This window comes from Ranitomeya imitator, chromosome 5, assembly GCF_032444005.1.
Source record: "Ranitomeya imitator isolate aRanImi1 chromosome 5, aRanImi1.pri, whole genome shotgun sequence".
Classification (NCBI taxonomy): Eukaryota; Metazoa; Chordata; class Amphibia; order Anura; family Dendrobatidae; genus Ranitomeya; species Ranitomeya imitator.
Window position 1 is genome coordinate 78,718,222 of NC_091286.1, and position 22,104 is coordinate 78,740,325.

The 22,104-nt window shown below is 41.5% G+C and overlaps 1 protein-coding gene across 2 annotated transcripts in view; it reads left to right on the forward strand.

The window, feature by feature from the left end:
• Positions 1–22,104, forward strand: part of GPCPD1 (glycerophosphocholine phosphodiesterase 1) — an 85,801-nt gene that overhangs the window by 19,883 nt on the left and 43,814 nt on the right. For both annotated transcript variants that reach the window (XM_069768838.1, XM_069768839.1), the window contains exons 3-7: positions 5,736–5,826; positions 7,952–8,036; positions 8,746–8,821; positions 17,747–17,788; positions 21,625–21,748. In XM_069768838.1, coding sequence (XP_069624939.1) covers positions 5,736–5,826; positions 7,952–8,036; positions 8,746–8,821; positions 17,747–17,788; positions 21,625–21,748 — 418 coding nt within the window. The remainder of the gene's footprint in view (positions 1–5,735; positions 5,827–7,951; positions 8,037–8,745; positions 8,822–17,746; positions 17,789–21,624; positions 21,749–22,104) is intronic.

The window sequence follows — 22,104 nt, forward strand, 5'->3', positions numbered from 1 at the left end:
AAAAGAAAAATATGGCGCAAATGATAAACTGGCGAAAACCACCAAACAGTAGGCTAAAAAAAGTTGCAAGTGCTACCAGGACTAGTTGCATGTCTTCAGCCTGATTTCTTGCAGCAGGGCGCGGCTTTATAGTTCTTGGTAAACTCTGAATTTATCTATGTAAGAAAACCAGTGACTTGCCCCTCCATGATAAGGGAATTGATTACTTGGCAAGTTGCGTGCTACGTTTCTGTGTTTTTTTTTTTTTTGTTTTTTTTGTGTGCATTTTTTTACGTCGTCTCATTCCCTATATTTCTAATGTAGAATACTCCGTTTTTGTGGTTTTTTTTTTTTTTATCAAAGTTTTTTTTCTGATAAGGCTTGGTTCATATTGCGTTAATGTGACCGCGCTAACGGACAGCGTTGCACGGCGAAATTAACGCCGTGCAACGCATCCGTTAGCGCGCGCCCATTAACAGCAATGGGGACACGCATCACTAGCGCGTGCCATTTTCGGCACGCGCTAGCGATGTGCCGGTGTTTTGTGGCGCGCCGCGGACGCTGCTTGCAGCATCCGCAGGGCGCCCGAGGTCCGTTCCCCGCTCTCGCAGATCGGAGATCTGCGAGTGCGGGGACGTTTAACGCGACCCCATAAACAACATTGCGTTAGCGCAATCTGCTAGCGCTAGGCGCTAAACGGATTGCTCTAACGCAATATGAACCTAGCCTAAATGAGCTAGAGGCGAGCCATATGTAGCTTGCTCTCCTGTGACTTGGCTTTCTGCATGCCAAATTGTGCTACTTCCAATAACGTTCAGTAAGCAGGATAACGATTGGTATTAATTAAGCAAAATTGCTGTAATGCCGTCCACCATCATTCATTATTACATAGTGACATCCAGATATATTTGGACAGTGACTGAATCTTTGTGATTTCAGCTCTGCAGGCCACTATTTTTGATTTAAAATAAAACTGAGCTGTAGTTCCAAGAGTAGACTTTCAGGTTTAATTGAAGGGGTCGAACAAAAATATTGTGCAAAATGTTTAGGAATTGCAACCGTTTTTCACAAAGCCTCCTCATTTCAGGGGCTAAAAAGAAAAAAGGACTAATTAACGCTATCATAACTAAAATGTTCATTTTTAATAGTTTGTAGAGAATCCTTTGCAGGCACAGACTGCTTGAAATCTGCAGGCCATGGGTGTCCCTAAACACTGGATTTCCTCTTTTGTGATCTTTGCCGGCCTCTACTGCCGCTGACTTCAGTTGTTGCTTGTTTGTGGGTCTTTCTGCCTTAAAGGGACACTGTCACCTGAATTTGGAGGGAACAATCTTCAGCCATGGAGGCGGGGTTTTTGATTCACCCTTTCCTTACCCGCTGGCTGCATGCTGGCTGCAATATTGGATTGAAGTTCATTCTCTGTCCTCCGTAGTACATGCCTGCACAAGGCAAGATTGCCTCCATGGCTGAAGATTGTTCCCTCCAAATTCAGGTGACCGTGTCCCTTTAAGTTTAGTCTTCAGCATGTGAAATGCTGCTCGGTGGGGTTGAGATCTTGTAATAGACTCTGCCATTGCAGAATATTCCAGTTCTTTGCCTTAAAGGGAACCTGTCACCCCCAAAATCGCGGGTGAGGTAAGCCACCGATGTAACCTGGAAGATGAGAAAAAGACGTTAGATTATACTCACCCAGGGGCGTTCCAGTGTTGGTCCAGGTCCTGCGCCTCCTATCTTCATCAGATGACGTCCTCTTCTGGTCTTCACACTGCGGTTCCTATGCAGGCGTACTTTGTCTACCCTGCTGACGACAGAGCAAAGTACTGCAGTGCGCAGGTGCCGGGCCTCTCTGACCTTTCCGGGCGCACTGCAGTACTTTGCTCTTCCTTCAACAGGGCAGACAAAGTACGCCTGTGCTGCAGCCACAGCGTGAAGACCAGAAGAGGACGTCATCTGATGAAGATGGGAGGCGCCAGACCAGGACCAACAGCAGGAACACCCCTGGGTGAGTATAATCTAACGTCTTTTTCTCATCTTCCAAGTTACATCGGGGGCTTATCTACAGCATTACAGAATGCTGTAGATAAGCCCCTGATGCCAGTGGGCTTGCCTCACCCGTGATTTTGGGGGTGACAGGTTCCCTTTAAACTCCTGGGTTGCTTTCGCATGGTGTTTTGGATCATTGTCCACCTGTACGGTGAAGCGCCGTCCAATCTACTTTGCTGCATTTGGTTGAATCTGAGCAGAAAGTATAGCCCTGTACACTTCAGAATTCATGTGGCTGCTTCTGTCTTCAGTCACATCAATAAACACTAGTGACCTAGGACCTTTGAAAGCCATGCATGCCCACGCCATCACACTGCCTCCACCATGCTTTATAGGGGATGTGATATACTTTGGATCATGAGCCCGCCACAAGCCTTCTCCAAACTTTCTTCTTCCCATCATTCTGGTACAAGTTGGTCTTAGTTTCATGAATGCTTTCCCAGAACTGGGTGGCTTCTTTAGATGTTTTTTGGCAAAGTCTAATCTGGCCTTTTGGCTGATAAATGGTTTGCACGAAGAGCTGTAATTCCTAAACCCTCACTCCAAGTAAGATGTTAATGCCCTCAAGTTAAAACTGAAAGTCCTGCATTTTAAAGGTCACCTGGCAGCAGGATTGTGCACAGTAATCTACAGACTGTCAGGTTGGTGCTGTTCTACTGATTAAAATGATACCTTGGTTGATGAAATCCGTCTTGTGGTTGTTGTTTAAACTTGTTTGAAAAAACCTGCACTGTAGCATGATTGTATCTATAATATCCATTTAAAGTTATACAATATAATTACATGGATATTATGGATGCGATCATGCTACAGCTTGGGCGCTGCTGCCTGCGTGCTTAATGTGAAATTATTATTTTTTCAATACATTAATATTCAGTATATAAAATAGGGTGCGGCTAACTGAGGGATCAGTGACCTGTCATCAGCCATACGGATGAATATCTAATTAGAGCACCACATGAAGACCCCCACCCCACAGGTCACCCCGAAGCACAAGAATCTCATTAACTGAAAATAAACATTAAGCGACAACCACAAGACGGATTTCATCAACCAAAGGTATCATTATAATCAGTATAATGGCGCCAACCTGACACTGTCTGTGGGTTATTCAGCACAATCCTGCTGACAGGTTTCCTTTAAGCCCATATTGATTATATAACTTTATCTTGAATATATTTTTAGAAACTGCTACAATGCCAAAACTTGTCACTGTCCAAATATTTTTTAATCTGCACTTCAAGGGAACCTGTCAGCAGGATTGTGCACCGTAACCTACAGACAGTGTCAGGTTGGTGCTGTTATACTGATTAAAATGATACCTGGTTGATGAAATCTGTCTTGTGGTTGTTTAATCTTTATTTTCAGTTTTGAGTTAACTTTTCACAGGTAGAGGGAAGAATGGATTCAATATTTTTTTATTTATTTATTTTGCCTAAAATACAAAGGAACTGTCATTCTTTAGTTAAGGCCTTATAGAGATCGTTTCATCTTCAACTTGCTTAACTGTTCACAATAATAGGAATTTTGACCAGAGGTGCCCAAACTTTTACATGCGAGTATGTATTTGTGTGTGATATACACTCATAATATCTGACCCCTCAATATCGTTTGGTTTATATCTGACCCGTCATCCTCTGCCCCCCTACATCATACTACATCCCCTTGCCTCATACTCATAGATCTCTTCCCCCACCATCAGCTACAATCATCTGTAAGTTGCCTCCTGGCTCCTTTGTACAGAAGCAGCAGCGGCACCATTAGTCTCCTATGAGTCAAATATTTAGTTTTCATATCTGATGAAAAACATTTACCCTTAGTTTCCTATTGACATGTTATATTGGTATAGTGCAAGTGAGGTGACTACACTCTGTTCTCGTGTTCTCACCGTCCTAACCTGGCTGTCAGTCATTGCTGTGTAGGAGAATGTGCTTACTTAGCATTGCCAGGAAAACAGAGTGTGTCTGAAGGACTCCCTGATAAATAACATGGGTAACTTGCCAGACTTTTCCTTCAGGCTGAATGGCTGTCCATCTCTTCTCTTCCTTGTCTTGTGACCTTAGTTTAGAATTACGTCATTACAGTTTGACTTAGTCAGGAGCAGGATTGGTTCATGGCCGAGATTTCCTTGCTAAAAAATTGAGTTCTATACATTTTGCTTTGCATCTTGTGGCTCTGGTTAAAGGTTATCTGTCAGTAGGGTCAGCCCTCCTAAGGCATCTATATGGGCACAGGAAGCTGAATAAAGTGATATCTGACGTCTTATTCCAGAGGAATCTTTGTTTTTCTTAATATGTAAATGAGCTGTTAAGAATCTGACTCCAGACCTTATTATAAAAGGAAAGGAGGGCATTACTAGTGTGAGACATGTAATGACTGAGTCTGCTCTTCTGATCTACGTAGAAGTAGAAAATCTGGAGAGGAAAAAAAAAAGCGTAAATAGGCTCTTAACTATTTAACAACATGGGGTGCATTGGGGAGAGGTACATGGTTGTCGTGTTGCGGCGGACCGTCGGCTGCAAAAAACGTTACATGTAACGTTTTTTGCAGCGTTGTGTCCGCCATTTCCGACCGCGCACCTCACAATGGGGCAGCGGATGCGTTGAAAAACAGGAAACCCGTAGAAGCGCATCAGCGCGAAACGGCCGTCGTCTCGTGACACCCACGTTCTCCTGTGAGACCTTGCTATACTTTTTATGCCACAATAAAGACTGAACACTGCTTTCGGATGGTGAGTGCTCCTTTCTATTTTTCTTTTGTTGCATTGCATATTGGACTCTGTTTTTCATAAGGAGCACCCGAATCCTCAACACTGGCTGAAGAGACGCATGGTATATGGTTTCCACCCAGTATCTCTGATTTAACCGGCTGTGAGTGCGGACTTTTGCTCTTGATTTTGGTTGATCCTAGTGACAGATTCCCTTTAAGAGTGCAGTATTGGATATCAATTGGTGAAGAGTGAATGTGCACGGATAACTTATCTGAGTATCTTGGGCGTGCTCGGATAATATGTTCGAGTCCCTGCGGCTGCATGTTTTGCATCTGTAAGACACGTGCTGTAAGACGGCCTCAAAACATGCAGCTGCAGGGACTCTTAACATATTATCCGAGCACGCCCAAGATAGTTGGATAGCACGTTATCTGAGCACATTCGCGATCACTAATAGTAATCGATTCCCCATGTAGACATTGTGTATAACATATGTAGTTCTTGTCTCTTCATTCCCGTTCCCATCCAACACAGATACTTCCCGCTGCTCCCCCACTGGTCGCTGTTTACAAGCTGCCAGCCATCACGTACTAGTACTGGCACCACCACTTGCTGCCAGTATGGCACATCATTGCCAGAAGAGTTGCCTGACTGTCCATAGAATTGCAGAATTGTGTTTATTTTTTCCATTAAAACAAGATCTTTGCATATTCTCCTGGGAGATATCACAGCCAATAAGTTTCACTGAAAACAGACATTACTGATAACTAGCAATAGAAAAGCACCCTGCCGCAGATTCCTTGTGCTGCTTATTGCATAACCATTTAGAATCATGAATTATTCTCTCTGACTTATGTTTTTTTTTTTTTTTTAGTATGTGTGCCAGCCCTTAATTGACATCTCTCTTGAGCTTTGCTGTACTTTTCCATTTTTGCAATTGAACACTGGCACATATGGGCATGAAACCATAAGAATCAGAACTCTTCTCTTCTGTTAATTTCAGATGAAGTCATTGCACTATGTGGGAGTTGTGATGTTTTAGGATCCTGGAAACCCCAACATGCTGTTATCTTGCAACCTGATGCTAATGATTGGTAAGTAATGTAGCCGTTTATCCTTGTCATAAAGTCATCTGGTAATATGTTAGATGCATATGTAATGTACAATAATTATTCAGCAAAATAATTAGTGTTAATTGTATTGTATTTTTGACTAGCTTTCTTTCCTCCTCCTTTCCATTTTTCCTTTTCCCTACACTCATAGGTTCTGGTTTTCGTATTACTGTTTTGTAGTACTTAAATACCGTATATACTCGAGTATAATCCGACCCAAGTATAAGCCGAGACCCCTAACTTTGCCACAAAAAACTGGGAAAACTTAATGACTCGAGTATAAGCCTAGGGTGGGAAATGCAGCAGCGACCGGTAAATGTCAAAAGTAAAAATAGATGCCAATAAAGTAAAATTAATTGAGACATCAGTAGGTTAAGTGTTTTTGAATATCCATATTGAATCAGGAGCCCCATATAATGCTCCATAAAGTTTATGATGGGCCCATAAGATGCTCCATATTAAAATATGCCCCATATAATCCTGCCTAAAGGTTAATAAAGGCCCCATAAGATGCTGCATAGACACATTTGCCCAATATAGTGCTCCACAAACCTTGATTATGGCCCCATAAGATGCTCCATAGACACATTTGGCCCATATAGTGCTCCACAAACCTTGATTATGGCCCCATAAGATGCTCCATACAGACACTTGCCCCATATACCATAATGCTCCACAAACGTTAATTATGGCCCCATATAGACACTTGCCCCATATAGTGCTGCACAAATGCCCTAAATTTATTTTAACATTATTATTCATCAGACTGGTATGGTGGTACACCTTTTATGGGTGCATCATTACGATTTTATTCAAAAACATACTACATGTGCATGACAGCATGGTCGCAGATCATAAAGTATGCCAGAACTGTATAAAAAATGACTGGCAGCAGCAAAGGCCGTCATACAATACCAATAGTGAATAGATTTTTTAAAAAATTATTTATTTATTTATTTATTTTTTTAGATCTATTCACTTGGTGGTCTATGCTGCTGTGGGTGGCTTTGAGCCTTGGGGGCTTTGCCCTGCAGCATTGATGCTATGGGGCACTAGGGTGCTCCTCCTGCTGGTACACATGGCAATGCACATTTTAGGTTAGATTCCCACTGATAGGTTCCCAATGCCGTGGCAGTGGGCTTCATACAGTCTAACCAGAATGTTAAACTAAGAACCTTTGTAAATTTTTGCCTAGCGGCATTAGATCGATGTATGATTTTTGGAGGAGCCGGCCATGTCCTTGTTTTCTACATTTACCTTATAGATCATAAAGTACCGTATGTGTGAGGAAGGATCTGATCACATATTTACTTTCTAAAGTTATACTAAAGAGATATACAATACAGCGTGATAGATATATGCAGATTATACAAACAAAAAACATTGCCTATTTTCCACTTTGACCTATTGCATATAGCTGGATCTGCCTGAAGGATCACAAATAGAAAATACAGACACTACAACCATTTTGGCTATTTCTGCGCAGTTTCTGCTACTGTTTAGTTCTTTTACAAAATGTCTCTTTGTATTATTTTGTGGATAGAAATAATGCCCATAACATGGCTAAAATGGTACAATCTGAAAAGGGTTACATTTATTTTTTACATAAATCTTTCAGCGCAAATGTAAGGGCTGTCAGTCTCTTCCAGGGAGTGCAGCTTGGGCTATGTTCAGAGGTGTTTGCTGCATGGCGAGGAAGGTTGAGTATTACGCCGCGGTGCACTGGACAAGCCTAATGCTGCCTTGTACGTAGGCTCTCGTCTTAACCCCAGCATTCTGTGCTCCACTCAAGGCTTTGGGTTCATCGATCCCTGAATTAGTGGGTACACAGCACAATGTGTATATCGAGGGGTTGCACAAGGAGCTGATTGGCAAGGGCACTGCGACTCTCATCCCAAATGATCTAATATTGGTGATCTATCCTGTAGTCCATCATTAGTCTGATCCCTGAAAACCCATTTAAATCTCTGATAGATTTACCCACAAATGAGTAAAGTCTTCTACTGCAGTGTAAAGAGTTATAGTGTTTTACTCTGGTCTATAATATTATAATGGCAGTTCTAGACAATTCTGTGATTTATAGAACTTTTTTTTTTTTTCCCAACAGTACAATCTGGAAAACAAATGTTACACTTCCAAGAGGAATCAAAGTACTGTATCGCTACTTCAAGGGCACTTTTCTGGAGCCAAGGGTATGTTACTGTTTTGCTTGTTTGTTTGTTTTTTTTTTTTTTAATTTGATCTGAACACTTTTTTCCTATCTGGGATGTATTCTTTAATCTTATTCTTCAAATTTGAAACAAAGTAAAAAAAACAAAAACCCTACTCTTGTTGTTGAAGTATTTTTTATTGTGTGTGTCAGACTGCTGGGAGTTCAGCCCCCTGCACACCCTCTGATAAGTGTTTTGCTGCTCTTATAGTGGACGTGGCCAGAACGGCACAATGCTGTATACGGTTCAGTGGCCGTACTCTGGTACTGCAGCATAGCTTCCATGGAAGTGATCGTGGCTAGTATACTATAACATAGCTAATCGTGATCGACATTATGGAAACGCCCCTTTTTAAAGGGTCTCGCGCTTCAAGACAAACCCTTTTGGGGTGCAGATTGCAGCTAGCCATACATTGTAGTATGAAATACAATGTTCCATTTAAATGACTGACAATCTAGTACTTGGGTGGCTTTTGTGGAAGCCACTTATTCTTAATGGCTCTCTGCTCAGATGTAAAGAAATGGAGTCCTTAGTGGGGAACCTCTTACAGTGGGGAAAATAAGTATTTGATACACTGCCGATTTTGCAAGTTTCCCACGAACAAGGAATTTAGAGGTCTGTAATTTTTATCGTACATACTATGAGTGTATGGAAAGGTTTTCAGTGCAGATGTTTTACTTTTGATTTACAGAATAAAGGCGAATCATGCCAAGTCATAGTTCACAAGTGGGAGACTCATCTGCAGCCACGATCAATAAAGCCTCTAGGTACGGTCATCTGCCATGTTTAATATAGATGAATTCGGCAAATCACTATGTTGGTGCCTCACATTTTGCTTCATGATTCTGTAGCTTTTGAATCATTTTAGACATACTTATGTGCCGCACCCTACAAAACCAGTTCTAAAACCCATTTTCCTGTTGGGTACTAGGTTTCCTCGGATGCAGAAAGTATAAAGGCTATACCCTCCTTCACATTCATTTTTTATTGTCTTAACACATCTAGAACAAATAAAATGAAGCCAATTCTTTGAAGTCTTGTTTTGCTTTTACTTTCATTAGACTCCTATGTTTCCATGGTAACAGGTTTTTTTTCGTAGTCTATCTCTTCTAATCATGATGTCACACTCCCTCCCATCTGTATTTTTGTCAAGAAGTAAGGGGACACATGGAAGTCCACCCGATTGTAGGATCAAACCACACGTCGTCTTTTTTTGTGGTTTATTGCCATTGGAGTGACGAAGGTCGTCATAGGAGCAGTAGACCTGAAGATTGCAGTCCGTTGCATAGTTTTTGCTTTGTATTTTCACATGTTTTATTGAGATTTTCAAATGTCAACATCACACAAACATTTTGATAACGATATCAATGAGTTTGACACTGTCTTATAACTTCCATTTTGCACAATAACAATCAATAATTTTCAGCTGAATTTAAGATGAGCAATTTATTCAAGTGGCAGGAAAAAAGAGGAAAAAAACACATTAAGGGCTAACAAAAGCAAAGAGTTGTGAGTGGAAGGACAAGGATGGGGAGACGAGTAGCGTTCTAATCTTACAACAAAACCAGTGTCTTCCCATATGTCCCATGGAAAGTTACAAGTAGGGCTCTTGAGTCGGAGTCCATTATGGTGGAGTCTGTATAAAATTGACCAACTCTGACTCCTAAAATATAATAAATTGGGTACAGTAGTACAATGCAGGATGTGCTGTAAATATTTTCATAAGAATTTTGGAAAGTTATGAAATGTCTGTTCTGTTCTCAGGATCTGGGCTTTTAGTGGAGATGAATCTGTGCTGCACTTTATGCACATGCTCAGTAGTGACCAGTGTTGTGGAGTCAGAGGTTTGGCTTATTGACTCCACAGCGAATATACTCGTTACTTGAGATTTCTCGAGCATGCTCGGGGGTCCTCCGAGTATTTTTTAGTGCTCGGAGATTTAGTTTTCCTTTCAGCAGCTGAATGATTTACATCTGTTAGCCAGCAATAGGGTACATGTGGGGATTCCCTAGCAACCAGGCAACCCCCACATGTACTTATGCTGGCTAGTAGCTGTAAATCATTCAGCTGCCGCGATGAAAACTAAATCTCTGAGCACTAAAAGATACTCGGAGGACCCCCGAAGCGTGCGCGGGAAATCTCGAGTAACTAGTATATTTGCTCATCACCAGTCCTAATCTTTCACACTATTCTACTTATTTTTTTTATCTTTTTTACTTCTATTTTCATCATTTTGGCAGCATTAATTAAAGCTGCAGATCTTCCCATACTAGGCAGGCAAGCTTTAACCCCTTTACCCCCAAGGGTGGTTTGCACGTTAATGACCGGGCCAATTTTTACAATTCTGACCACTGTCCCTTTATGAGGTTATAACTCTGGAACGCTTCAATGGATCCTGGTGATTCTGACATTGTTTTCTCGTGACATATTGTACTTCATGACAATGGTAAAAATTCTTTGATAGTACCTGCGTTTATTTGTGAAAAAAACGGAAATTTGGCGAAAATTATGAAAATTTCGCAATTTTCCAACTTTGAATTTTTATGCAATTAAATCACAGAGATATGTCACACAAAATACTTAATAAGTAACATTTCCCACATGTCTACTTTAAATCAGCACAATTTTGGAACCAAAATTTTTTTTTGTTAGGGAGTTATAAGGGTTAAAGTTGACCACCAATTTCTCATTTCTACAACACCATTTTATTTTAGGGACCACATCTCATTTGAAGTCATTTTGAGGGGTCTATATGATAGAAAATACCCAAGTGTGACACCATTCTAAAAACTGCACCCCTCAAGGTGCTCAAAACCATATTCAAGAAGTTTATTAACCCTTCTGGTGCTTCACAGGAATTTTTTGAATGTTTAAATAAAAATGAACATTTAACTTTTTTTCACAAAAAATTTAATTCAGCTCCAATTTGTTTTATTTTACCAAGGGTAACAGGAGAAAATGGACCCCAAACATTGTTGTACAATTTGTCCTGAGTATGCCAATACCCCACATGTGGGGGTAAACCACTGTTTGGGCGCATGGCAGAGCTCGGAAGCGAAGGAGTGCCATTTGACTTTTCAATGCAAAATTGACTGGAATTGAGATGGGACGCCATGTTTCGTTTGGAGAGCCCCTGATGTGGCTAAACATTGAAACCCCCCACAAGTGACACCATTTTGGAAAGTAGACCCCCTAAGGAACTTATCTAGAGGTGTGGTGAGCACTTTGACCCACCAAGTGCTTCACAGAAGTTTATAATGCAGAGCCGTAAAAATAAAACAAAATTTTTTTCCCACAAAAATTATTTTTTTAGCCCCCAGTTTTGTATTTTCCTGAGGGTAACAGGAGAAATTGGACCCCAAAATTTGTTGCCCAATTTGTCCTGAGTGCGATGATACACCATATGTGGGGGGAACCACTGTTTGGGCGCATGGGAGGGCTCGGAAGGGAAGGAGCTCCATTTGGAATGAGGACTTAGATGGAATGGTCTGCAGGTGTCACATTGCATTTGCAGAGCCCCTAATGTACCTAAACAGTAGAAACCTCCCACAAGTGACATCATTTTGGAAACTAGACCCCCTAAGGAACTCATCTAGATGTGTTGTGATAGCTTTGAACCCCCAAGTGTTTCACTACAGTTTGTAACGCAGAGCCGTGAAAATTAAAAAAAAAAATCTTTCCCCCCAAAATTATTTTTTAGCCCCGAGTTTTGTATTTTCCCGAGGGTAAAAGGAGAAATTCGACCCCAAAAGTTGTTGTCCAATTTGTCCTGAGTACGCTGATACCCTATATGTTGGGGTAAACCCCTGTTTGGGCACACGGGAGAGCTCGGAAGGTAAGTAGCACTGTTTTACTTTTTCAACGCAGAATTGGCTGGAATTGAGATCGGACGCCATGTCGCGTTTGGAGAGCCCCTGATGTGCCTAAACAGTGGAAACCCCACAATTATAACTGAAACCCTAATCCAAACACACCCCTAACCCTAATCCCAACAGTAACCCTAACCACACCTCTAACCCAGACACACCCCTAATCCCAACCCCATTCCCAACTGTAAATGTAATCTAAACCCTAACTGTAACTTTAGACCCAACCCAAACTGTAGCCCTAGCCCTAACCCTAGCCCTAACCCTAACCTTAGCCCTAGCCCTAACCCTAGCCCTAACTCTAACCCTAGCCCTAATGGGAAAATGGAAATAAATACATTTTTTTAATTTTTCCCTAACTAAGGGGGTGATGAAGGGGGGTTTGATTTACTTTTATAGCGGGGTTTTTTAGCGGATTTTTATGATTGGCAGCCGTCACACACTGAAAGACGCTTTTTATTGCAAAAAATATTTTTTGCGTTACCACATTTTGAGAGCTATAATTTTTCTATATTTTGGTCCACAGAGTCATGTGAGGTCTTGTTTTTTGCGGGACGAGTTGACGTTTTTATTGGTAACATTTTCGGGCACGTGACATTTTTTGATCGCTTTTTATTCCGATTTTTGTGAGGCAGAATGACCAAAACCAGCTATTCATGAATTTCTTTTGGGGGAGGCGTTTATACCGTTCCGCGTTTGGTAAAATTGATAAAGCAGTTTTATTCTTCGGGTCAGTACGATTACAGCGACACCTCATTTATATCATTTTTTTATGTTTTGGCGCTTTTATACGATAAAAACTATTTTATAGAAAAAATAATTATTTTGGCATCGCTTTATTCTCAGGACTATAACTTTTTTATTTTTTTGCTGATGATGCTGTATGGCGGCTCGTTTTTTGCGGGACAAGATGACGTTTTCAGCGGTACCATGGTTATTTATATCTGTCTTTTTGATCGCGTGTTATTCCACTTTTTGTTCGGCGGTATGATAATAAAGCGTTGTTTTTTGCCTCGTTTTTTTTTTTTTTTTTCTTACGGTGTTTACTGAAGGGGTTAACTAGTGGGCCAGTTTTATAGGTCGGGTCGTTACGGACGCGGCGATACTAAATATGTGTACTTTTATTATTTTTTTTTTTTTTTTAATTTAGATAAAGAAATGTATTTATGGGAATTTTTTTTTTTTTCATTATTTTGGAATATTTTTTTTTATTTTTTTTTACACATTTGAAAAAAATTTTTTTTACTTTTTTACTTTGTCCCAGGGGGGGACATCACAGATCGGTGATCTGACAGTTTGCACAGCACTCTGTCAGATCACCGATCTGAGAGCAGTGCAGGCTGCTTCACAGTGCCTGCTCTGAGCAGGCTCTGTGAAGCCACCTCCCTCCCTGCAGGACCCGGATCCGCGGCCATCTTGGATATGGGGCTCGAGCAGGGAGGGAGGGAGGTAAGACCCTCGCAGCAACGCGATCACATCGCGTTGCTGCGGGGGGCTCAGGGAAGCCCGCAGGGAGCCCCCTCCCTGCGCGGTGCTTCCCTGCACCGCCGGCACATCGCGATCATCTTTGATCGCGGTGTGCCAGGGGTTAATGTGCCGGGGGCGGTCCGTGACCGCTCCTGGCACATAGTGTCGGATGTCAGCTGCGATAGGCAGCTGACACCCGACCGCGATCGGCGGCGCTCCCCCCGAGAGCGCCGCCGATCGCGCTGAACGTACTATCCCGTCCATGGTCATAGGGGCCCACCCCACATGGACGGGATAGTACGTCCGATGTCAGAAAGGGGTTAATGAAAAAAAAAAAAGCAGAAAAGAGGTCAGTTGCTACTCCAGATCTATTGGTGATATTTCCGTTAAAATGTTCTTGTTGCATTAAGAGGTCAGCTGAAAGCACTCCGATAGTGTTTATGGTGTATGGCCAAATATATCGATAAAGGTCTCTCGGCTTACAAAAAAAATCTCTGGACACGAGTTTCTTTTTTTTTTTTTTTTATTCTTTGAGTTTCAGTTTAAGTTGTGTTAGAACATCGCCTCTGCTTCTTAATCATCATCTTATGTTAAAACAGATATAAGGCTCAGATTAAGGACTGCACTGGTCAGGAACTATACTTTTTTTTTTTTTTTTAAAGCCATCTTTGCCACTCATGTGTTTAAACTGCACAATGAACTTACATTTTTCCTGGAATATTTCAAAGGTTGGCTTCTACGTGGATTTTTAACCCATAGCATTTCTGTAGCTTAAAACCTTTCGAAGATGAATTACCTGCTACTCGTGCTACATTATATTTCAGATGCTTTGGGGTGGTATCTGTGGTGGCAGAAGGGCGGTGCTGAGCTTGGATGCATGTTTAGGCCGCTCTTTTCACCCTCGCGCCTAAACGTTTCACATTGCCATGTTCACAAAGGGAATGCAATTTGGCTTTTATTACAATGCACCATACCAGTGCGCCTAATGGCAATAACCCATGTGTCTTGATATATTCATGATGTCTTCAGCCGGTTACTGAAGTTGAGAAGCTCGTAATTATATTGGTCTTTTCTTGGTACTGAAATGGCCAGTTTTCATGTAAACATTAGTCTAATTGCAGATTTGTGGGATGATATTTCAGATCAATAGTAAATACTACATTCCATGGCAACGGTGAGACTGGAGGTGTTGGGTTTCCTAAAGAAAAGAATTACGGTAGTAATGCTCTTTACTTTTGTAATGTTTAGTGGATTAGAAACATTAATGGAACTTTTTAGTTTAAGGTCCTAAATTTATGAGTAGTAAATCCATCCCAATCAAGACATGAAAACCAAAACCGTCTGTTCTTGCAAGCTCCAGATTGCTGAAAACAGACCTTAAAGTGTAGAAGATGGAGAATTCTAGACTGTCATAATTGTGAAACTTTTAAACTCTGATCAAGGTCACGAAAAGTATGTGTAAGAATACCAACCATGTGGATACAAAGAAGCGTGGTTTGGAAACTTCAGCTAGCATTAAAGGATGATGTTGAAATGCTATTTTGCAAATCTGTGAATTTGCAATATTAATTGCACTATTATTAGAGCTGTAAAGATTCGGATTGACCCCTATTCAATATTTGAAAAAAATCGAATTGCTCTTTCATTTAAAAAATAAATTTTAAATAGGAAAGTAGCATTAACACAGCACTCAAGTTTGTACATCTCCTTGTCCTGCCATTCCTTAGTAACATTTGTTTTTGATTTGTGTGAGACAAAAAGCCTGGTATGCATATAAGTGAAGCACTTCAGAATAAAGATTCACGAAATTCAAGATATTTTTATGCAAACGTTAGAATGCGTTGTTATTCCAGTGTGTGGGGAAAAAAGTTTAAAATATAAATTTCTTATCAAATTAAAAAAATAAAAATAAATTAAAAAATGTTAGTTTGGGGGAAAAAATGCCATCAAATTTAAGCTGGTAATAAAAAGTCCATATGTGGTATCCTATTAATTGCTACAACCTGTACAATCTGTAGCTAATTTTTCAATAGCATGATTTTGTGACAAGATGAGCAGAATTTCCCCATGAATTGCCCCTTTACATTGTTGAGGTTGTCCAATTCAGAAATGCTTTTTTTTTTTTAATTCTTTAAGTATTCTCAATTAATATTGATCTAAAGCGCTTGTCCACTGCTCAGACAACTTATTAAATACTACTTTCCCCCAATGTGAAATAAACATGTCTTAGGCTACTTTCACACTAGCGTTAACTGCAATCCGTCACAATGTATCGTTTTGCAGAAAAAACGCATCCTGCAAAAGTGCTTGCAGGATGCGTTTTTTCCCCATAGACTTGTATTGACTACGCATTGCGACGGATTGCCACACGTCGCATCCGTCGTGCTTTGGCGGACCATCGGGAGCAAAAAACGCTACATGTAACGTTTTTTTGCTCCTGACTGACTGCTTTTTCCGACCGTGCATGCGCGGCCAGAACTCCGCCCGCACCTCACAATGGGGCAGCGGATGCGCCGGAGAAATGCATCCACTGCCTCCGTTGTGCAGTGTGTTAAACGCTAGCGTCGGAATCTCTGCCCGATGCATTGCGACGGGGAGATTCCGACGCTAGTGTGAAAGTAGCCTTATCCTCGCCTCCTGTGCCGGTGCTGTTCCAGCGGGGTTGGCCGAGGCTCGGGTGACATTATGCCACATGAGTCCTGCAGACATTTGACGACCACCATTGGGCCGAGGTTCTGTCTCTTAGTTTGAGCGAACCTTGATGTCCGAAGGAATTGAGCACAACAGCCCTTTAGCAACCACGGATTATGCCACGTGAGCCACGCAACCACTGTCACAGGTGCCTCTGGAGACTCGGGGCGGACGTTGTTGGCACAACATTGGTACAATAGGTGAGTATAAGGCATTTGTATGTTACTTTTGGGATTCTATTAAGAGGCTGTTTGAGTAGTGGACAAATCCCCTTAAGCGAAATGATGTAACACCGTTTCCTGGTGACACTGCAGACAATTGAGCACTTGCTTTAATTTGCCAATATTTAAAGGTAGTGTGTACTCAGAAATTTTCCTTATATTGAAATTGTTTTTTTTATGTTAAATGTATCTTTTTCGGTAATTTTGTTTTTTCATATTGTGATCTATGTTGAAAAATAAAAAAATCGATAATTTTCCAGTTGGACTCCTACTTCCTGTTTTCACGAAATTTGCATGTACATTGGCAACTATAGATTAAACACATCCCTATCTATTTGAAGCATCTAATGAGCGTGTGCACAGGTTATTCTGCAGGGAGGGGGAGCAGGGCCATGTGTGACATCGCCAATTGTGTACAGAGCTGCCTGTGATGATAATGAGACTTCTGAACCTCTTCTGCTATAAGCAGGAAGTAAGGGTCTGAAAATGGCTACATTTTGATGTGTTTCCACAGCGTTTTTGGACGTGCGGAATTGCATCAAATCCGCAGTGTAGTACAATAACATTGATAGTGAATGGGAATTTGAGAATTGCTGTGCACATGCTGCTGAAAAATCCGCGCAGATCCGCTGCTTTTTTTTTTCCCCGCAGCATGTCAATTCTTTGTGCGGAACGCACGTTTTTGCACCCATTGACTATACATTGAGTAATGCAAATCCGCACATCAGAAAACGCATCACAATCCGCAACAAATCCACAAGAAATCCACATCAATTCTGCGTGACAATCCGAAAGCTTTTTAGCCTGTGTTTTCTGCCAAGAGATGCAGATTTTGTGCTGTAACTTCCGCAGGCCAATCCGCAACGTGTGCACATCCCCTAATACAGATTGCAATATGAAAAGAGAAACCGCACTGGATTAAAAACTGGCTCGCTGAAACCTTCCAAGCTCTATGTAGAAACAGGAGGTCAATTTTGTCTGCACAAGACATAAGTCCCTGCAAAACTCTATGGCAGGGAGAAGGAGGCAGGGGTATAATAAACGCAGGGACAAGAGACTTCCTGTTTCTACAAATAACAGAGAAAAGAGGATAGTTAACTGGGTAGAAAGGGAAAATGAGCACTTGTAAGTACACGGAGCTGTATAATATGATGATTGCAATATATAAAGATGATAAACATTTTGATGGGAGAAGGAGGAGTGCTTGTTTAACCGTGGACTACAGCTGATTGCTGGGGTTCTCATCAACAGGGAATGATGTCCGCTATCTCTTATGGCACCTTTTCAGTTAAAAGGATTGTTAAGTGGGTAACACTGTAAATGACAGGAGAAAGGAGCATTTATAGAGATCAGGGTCCTATAGTAGTTCATTGGCTGCTTGTGAAACTAAACTGTAAACCTGAATGTGATGTATTGTAAAGTGTTTCCCTTTTTCCCACTTTTGCAGAAGAAGAATTACACCTTGACGATGGAGAATTTGGCTTCCACAGTAAGTGAAAGTTTCTTTTTTTTTTCTGTATTAACCTTCCTTTGCCTTCTGAAGCACAAGAAAGCAAAGGAAGATGTCACTAAGGTGTTAATGGAGAAACTGTGCGGATTCACATGCAATAAAGTAATTGTGTTTTCTCTAATATATATACCTTCAGAAAGGTATGCAGTGCTCAGAATAGAAGCCGATCTTGTCATAAGTTTCTTGGAACGGCTAATTGAACCTGCTGGTACACAGGCTGGTAGTTGCCTCTTTTAGCAAATTCTCAACCAATCTACGCCCTTCCCACTTTTTTTTTTCCCCCTGAATCACCAGGCATCTCTTTCCTGGAACTTTATGGCGTGGCAAATAGGGACGTTTTATTGCCTGTCTTGTATATTTGACTCCTCTAAATAAAATATTTGTGAGAACAGGAAGCACTAGGTCAGTTAAAACACTCGATGATTAGTAGGTTTTGCTTTGTTTATGAAAAAATGCTTTTTTTTGTTCTTTCCATTTCTTTTTCTTAAAACTTCACTTAAAGAACTGGAACATAAGCCTTTTTTTTTTTTTTAATTTCGAATTATGATTCATGAAGACATGGGCGTAATAAAATATATCAAATCTTATAGTAGAATACAGTATAAACTGTAATAAGTGTTCATCTCATGGCATTATTTAAAGGGAACCTGTCACCAGAAAAAAAAAACTCAGGGGGTTAATCTGCGAGTTAGTATGCTTATTAGCCTGCCTGCCCCCGCATGTAGCTGAACGCTGCGGGGAGAAAATGATCTTTACTCCTCCTGGCAGCGCTCAGGTTTCCGTGTATACCGAGCAGGGGCTGTAACTGCGCCTCTGGCCCTGACTGACAGACCCCAATGCAGAGCTAAGTGCGGGGGCCGGGCAGATTAAAAACGTTATAAACCTGCAGATTAACCCCATAGGAGCAGGGTAATAGAGCTTTTTCTGATGACCGACTCTCTTTAAAATTAGATGTGAGCATAGAATTATTGTCATTGTAGGATCACTGATAATATTGAGCGTTTATAGTCTTTGTAATATTGAATATTATTGTATGCACAGGATATGTGTACCATTACATCTATCTCAAGAACTGGACGGTTTTGTGGACTGCCTAGCACGCCATAGATGTCAGAGCAGGGACAACCCCTTTAAGTATTAGAAACCCTTTAAGTTATCAGGGTGTGCAGTGCATATGCTGACAACGTGTCTCCTTTTACAAGTCATTGTGTCGAGAGTGTCAAGCAAATTTACGTTTGTTTATTTTGTGAATGTTGTCTTAAGGTACCGTCACACTAAGCGACGCTGCAATGATACCGACAACGATGTCGGTCGCTGTTTGGTCGCTGGAGAGCTGTCGCACAGACAGCTCTCCAGCGACCAACGATCCCGAAGTCCCCGGGTAACCAGGGTAAACATCCGGTTACTAAGCGCAGGGCCGCGCTTAGTAACCCGATGTTTACCCTGGTTACCGTTGTAAATGTAAAAAAAACAAACACTACATACTTACGTTCCCGGTGTCTGGTCATGTCCCTCGCCTTCAGCTTCCCGCACTGACTGAGCGCCGGCCGTAAAGTACAGCGGTGACATCACCGCTGTGCTTTGCTTTACGGCTGGCCGGCGCTCACCAGTCAGTGCGGGAAGCTGACGGCGAGGGACCTGACCAGACACCGCTGAATCGGCATCACACACGCCGAGTCAGCGATGTCAGCGGGAGATCCAGCGACAAAATAAAGTTCTGGACTTCCCCCAGCGACCAACGATCTCCCAGCGGGGGCCTGATCGTTGGTCGCTGTCACACATAACGATTTCGTTAACGATATCGTTGCTACGTCACAAAAAGCAACGATATCGTTAACGATATCGTTATGTGTGACGGTACCTTTATATGCGGTTCCATATCAGATAGATTTGAGAATTGCATCATTTACTGTAATTTCTTCTAGGTTTGAAGTTTTTATGTTTTTTAGGGAGCAGAGACCAAGACACCCAATCTGCATGACCGCTTTTTTTTTTAGGATGATCTCACACATGCAGTTTTGATGCAGCTTTACGTAACCAAATTTAGGATTGGATACAAAAATGTATAGATTTATTTTTTTAAGTTTTACTCAAAAACTGCATGTGTGTTTCCAGCCTTACTGTGGTGCGCCTATGAGACTAGTCTATGGTGGGATAGACTGAATAGATCTATCTCATCTAGATCATTTCTGCCAGGCGCTCTCCTTGCACCAAGTGTTGCAGTTTTGCAGCGTCTTCCAAATATAACATGTTGCACGAATATTTATATTGGGAAGTGAATGTATTCACATGTCACCGTGATGTGCTGCAATGTGGCGTTTGCATGTGAAATATGTTTTTGATGTGTTTCACCCATAGGAACTGATGTTGTTTGCAGTAAAACAAGTGAACTGTGTAATATGTCACTGATATATTTTGTTACACACGAAGAAGAATTTATTGCCATTAATCATCTTACTTTAGTCCAGTTTGCGCATAAAGGGAATTTGTCATCAGGAGTCCTCCGCCTCACAAACTGTTTAGATGGTCATGTTTATCACTGAAGAATAATGTCATCCGTATGTTTCCTTATGCAATCTGTTCTTTCCTGACCTGAAAAAAATGGAGGTTTAATTCCGATGTAAATGAGGCTGAAGTGCTCTGGGCGTGGGCACAGGATTCCTATCCATTGCCGAATTTCTGCACGAGATCCAGAGGGAGAAACATGGCGACCATTTTAATTACAAATTTGCAGCATATTTCATCATTGGCGTTTCCAAATGGTGGAACCCAAAGCATAAGTTGGCACGCTGAGGTGTTGTACAAAGCAGAAATTGAGCAGCGGAATCTACTTTCTGCAATGCGTGGGTGAGATTTTGTAAAACCTCTTCCAGAATGCATCTGCTGTTGTAATATGCTGTAAACGTTCCACTCGTGAGCACGTATCTAACATGGCCTGCTCACACGCTAACATGGCGGTGCAGTGTACGGTCGACCTCCCCACAGCTAGCAGAATAGCTCTGAAGAGTTTGGTAAAGCCACAGTGGTAACTATGCACCACATCATGTGGACATTTGGGCAGATTTTACTTGTCAACAACAACCAAATGCCCAAATTTTGAAAATGTACAAAAAACCCCAAAATATAATATGCCCCCACCCCCAGGCAATGCATCTGTCGTCCGCTTCCAGTCTCTATGTACCTGGGCATCATAACCCATGTAACTGCTACATAAGGGAAGGGGCATCACCACCGATCCCCCGATTTTACAGAATCTGGCAGGGCACCATATAGTGGCTGTACATGGCTGTATTATGACCGGTGCATGCTATATATTATTTCCTGACATGGTATACAAAGCAAACTTGGTGTTGTCCCACCTCTCGGGGTGCGGCCCCCCAAGTAGCTGCTTTCTTCCACAATTTTACTGAAACTGAATCCAGTAAAACCAGAGCATTTGGCTTCGCTCTTGGAGAGGTTTTCTTCCTCACTACACAGACCCTATGTAAGAGAAGCCAAGCTGAAGTATCTTATAGAGTCTATTATGTGCAGAGTGCCATCATATAGATATAAAGGCTAATAATGGGTGACCATTCATCTGATGAATATATAAAGGCTAATAATGGGTGACCATTCATCTGATGAATATATAAAGGCTAATAATGGGTGACCATTCATCTGATGAATATATAAAGGCTAATAATGGGTGACCATTCATCTGATGAATATATAAAGGCTAATAATGGGTGACCATTCATCTGATGTCTGTATGCTTACTGTCAATTCTTCTGTTTGGGTTGTTTGTTACGACTGCTAACTTTCATCTACTTTGCCAGATGGCGTTGACACTGTGGATTCCGGATGGCTGACATGTCAGACTGAGCTTAGATTACGTCTACATTATTCTGAAAAACAGCCTGTTTCTATATCCAAGAAAAAATTTAAAAAGTCTAGGTTTAGGTATGGTGATAAATCGGTCTTGCGTTTTTTGTTTTTAAAAAGAGCAAAGATGGCTTTCCACCTTCTATTTAATGCTGTTTGTACAGAAAGCTGGGAGACCAAGCGCTGCTCTTGAGTCCTAATTCATCTGCCGGGCTTTGCCATGCCCCATCCCTCCCCAGCTTCACCCACTTTGTCAGAGCAGGTCGAAACAGGTGTCAAAATCCCAAAAGTTGCACATTTTTAGTTGTGCAAGAATTTTCTGCCACAATGCACCATGAAAGGCACAAAGCTGCATCATGAAATGGACAAGATTGTCTGTCTTATAAGCCTAATTCCCCTAACGCAGGCGAAATAAGTATTGAACACAGCAACCA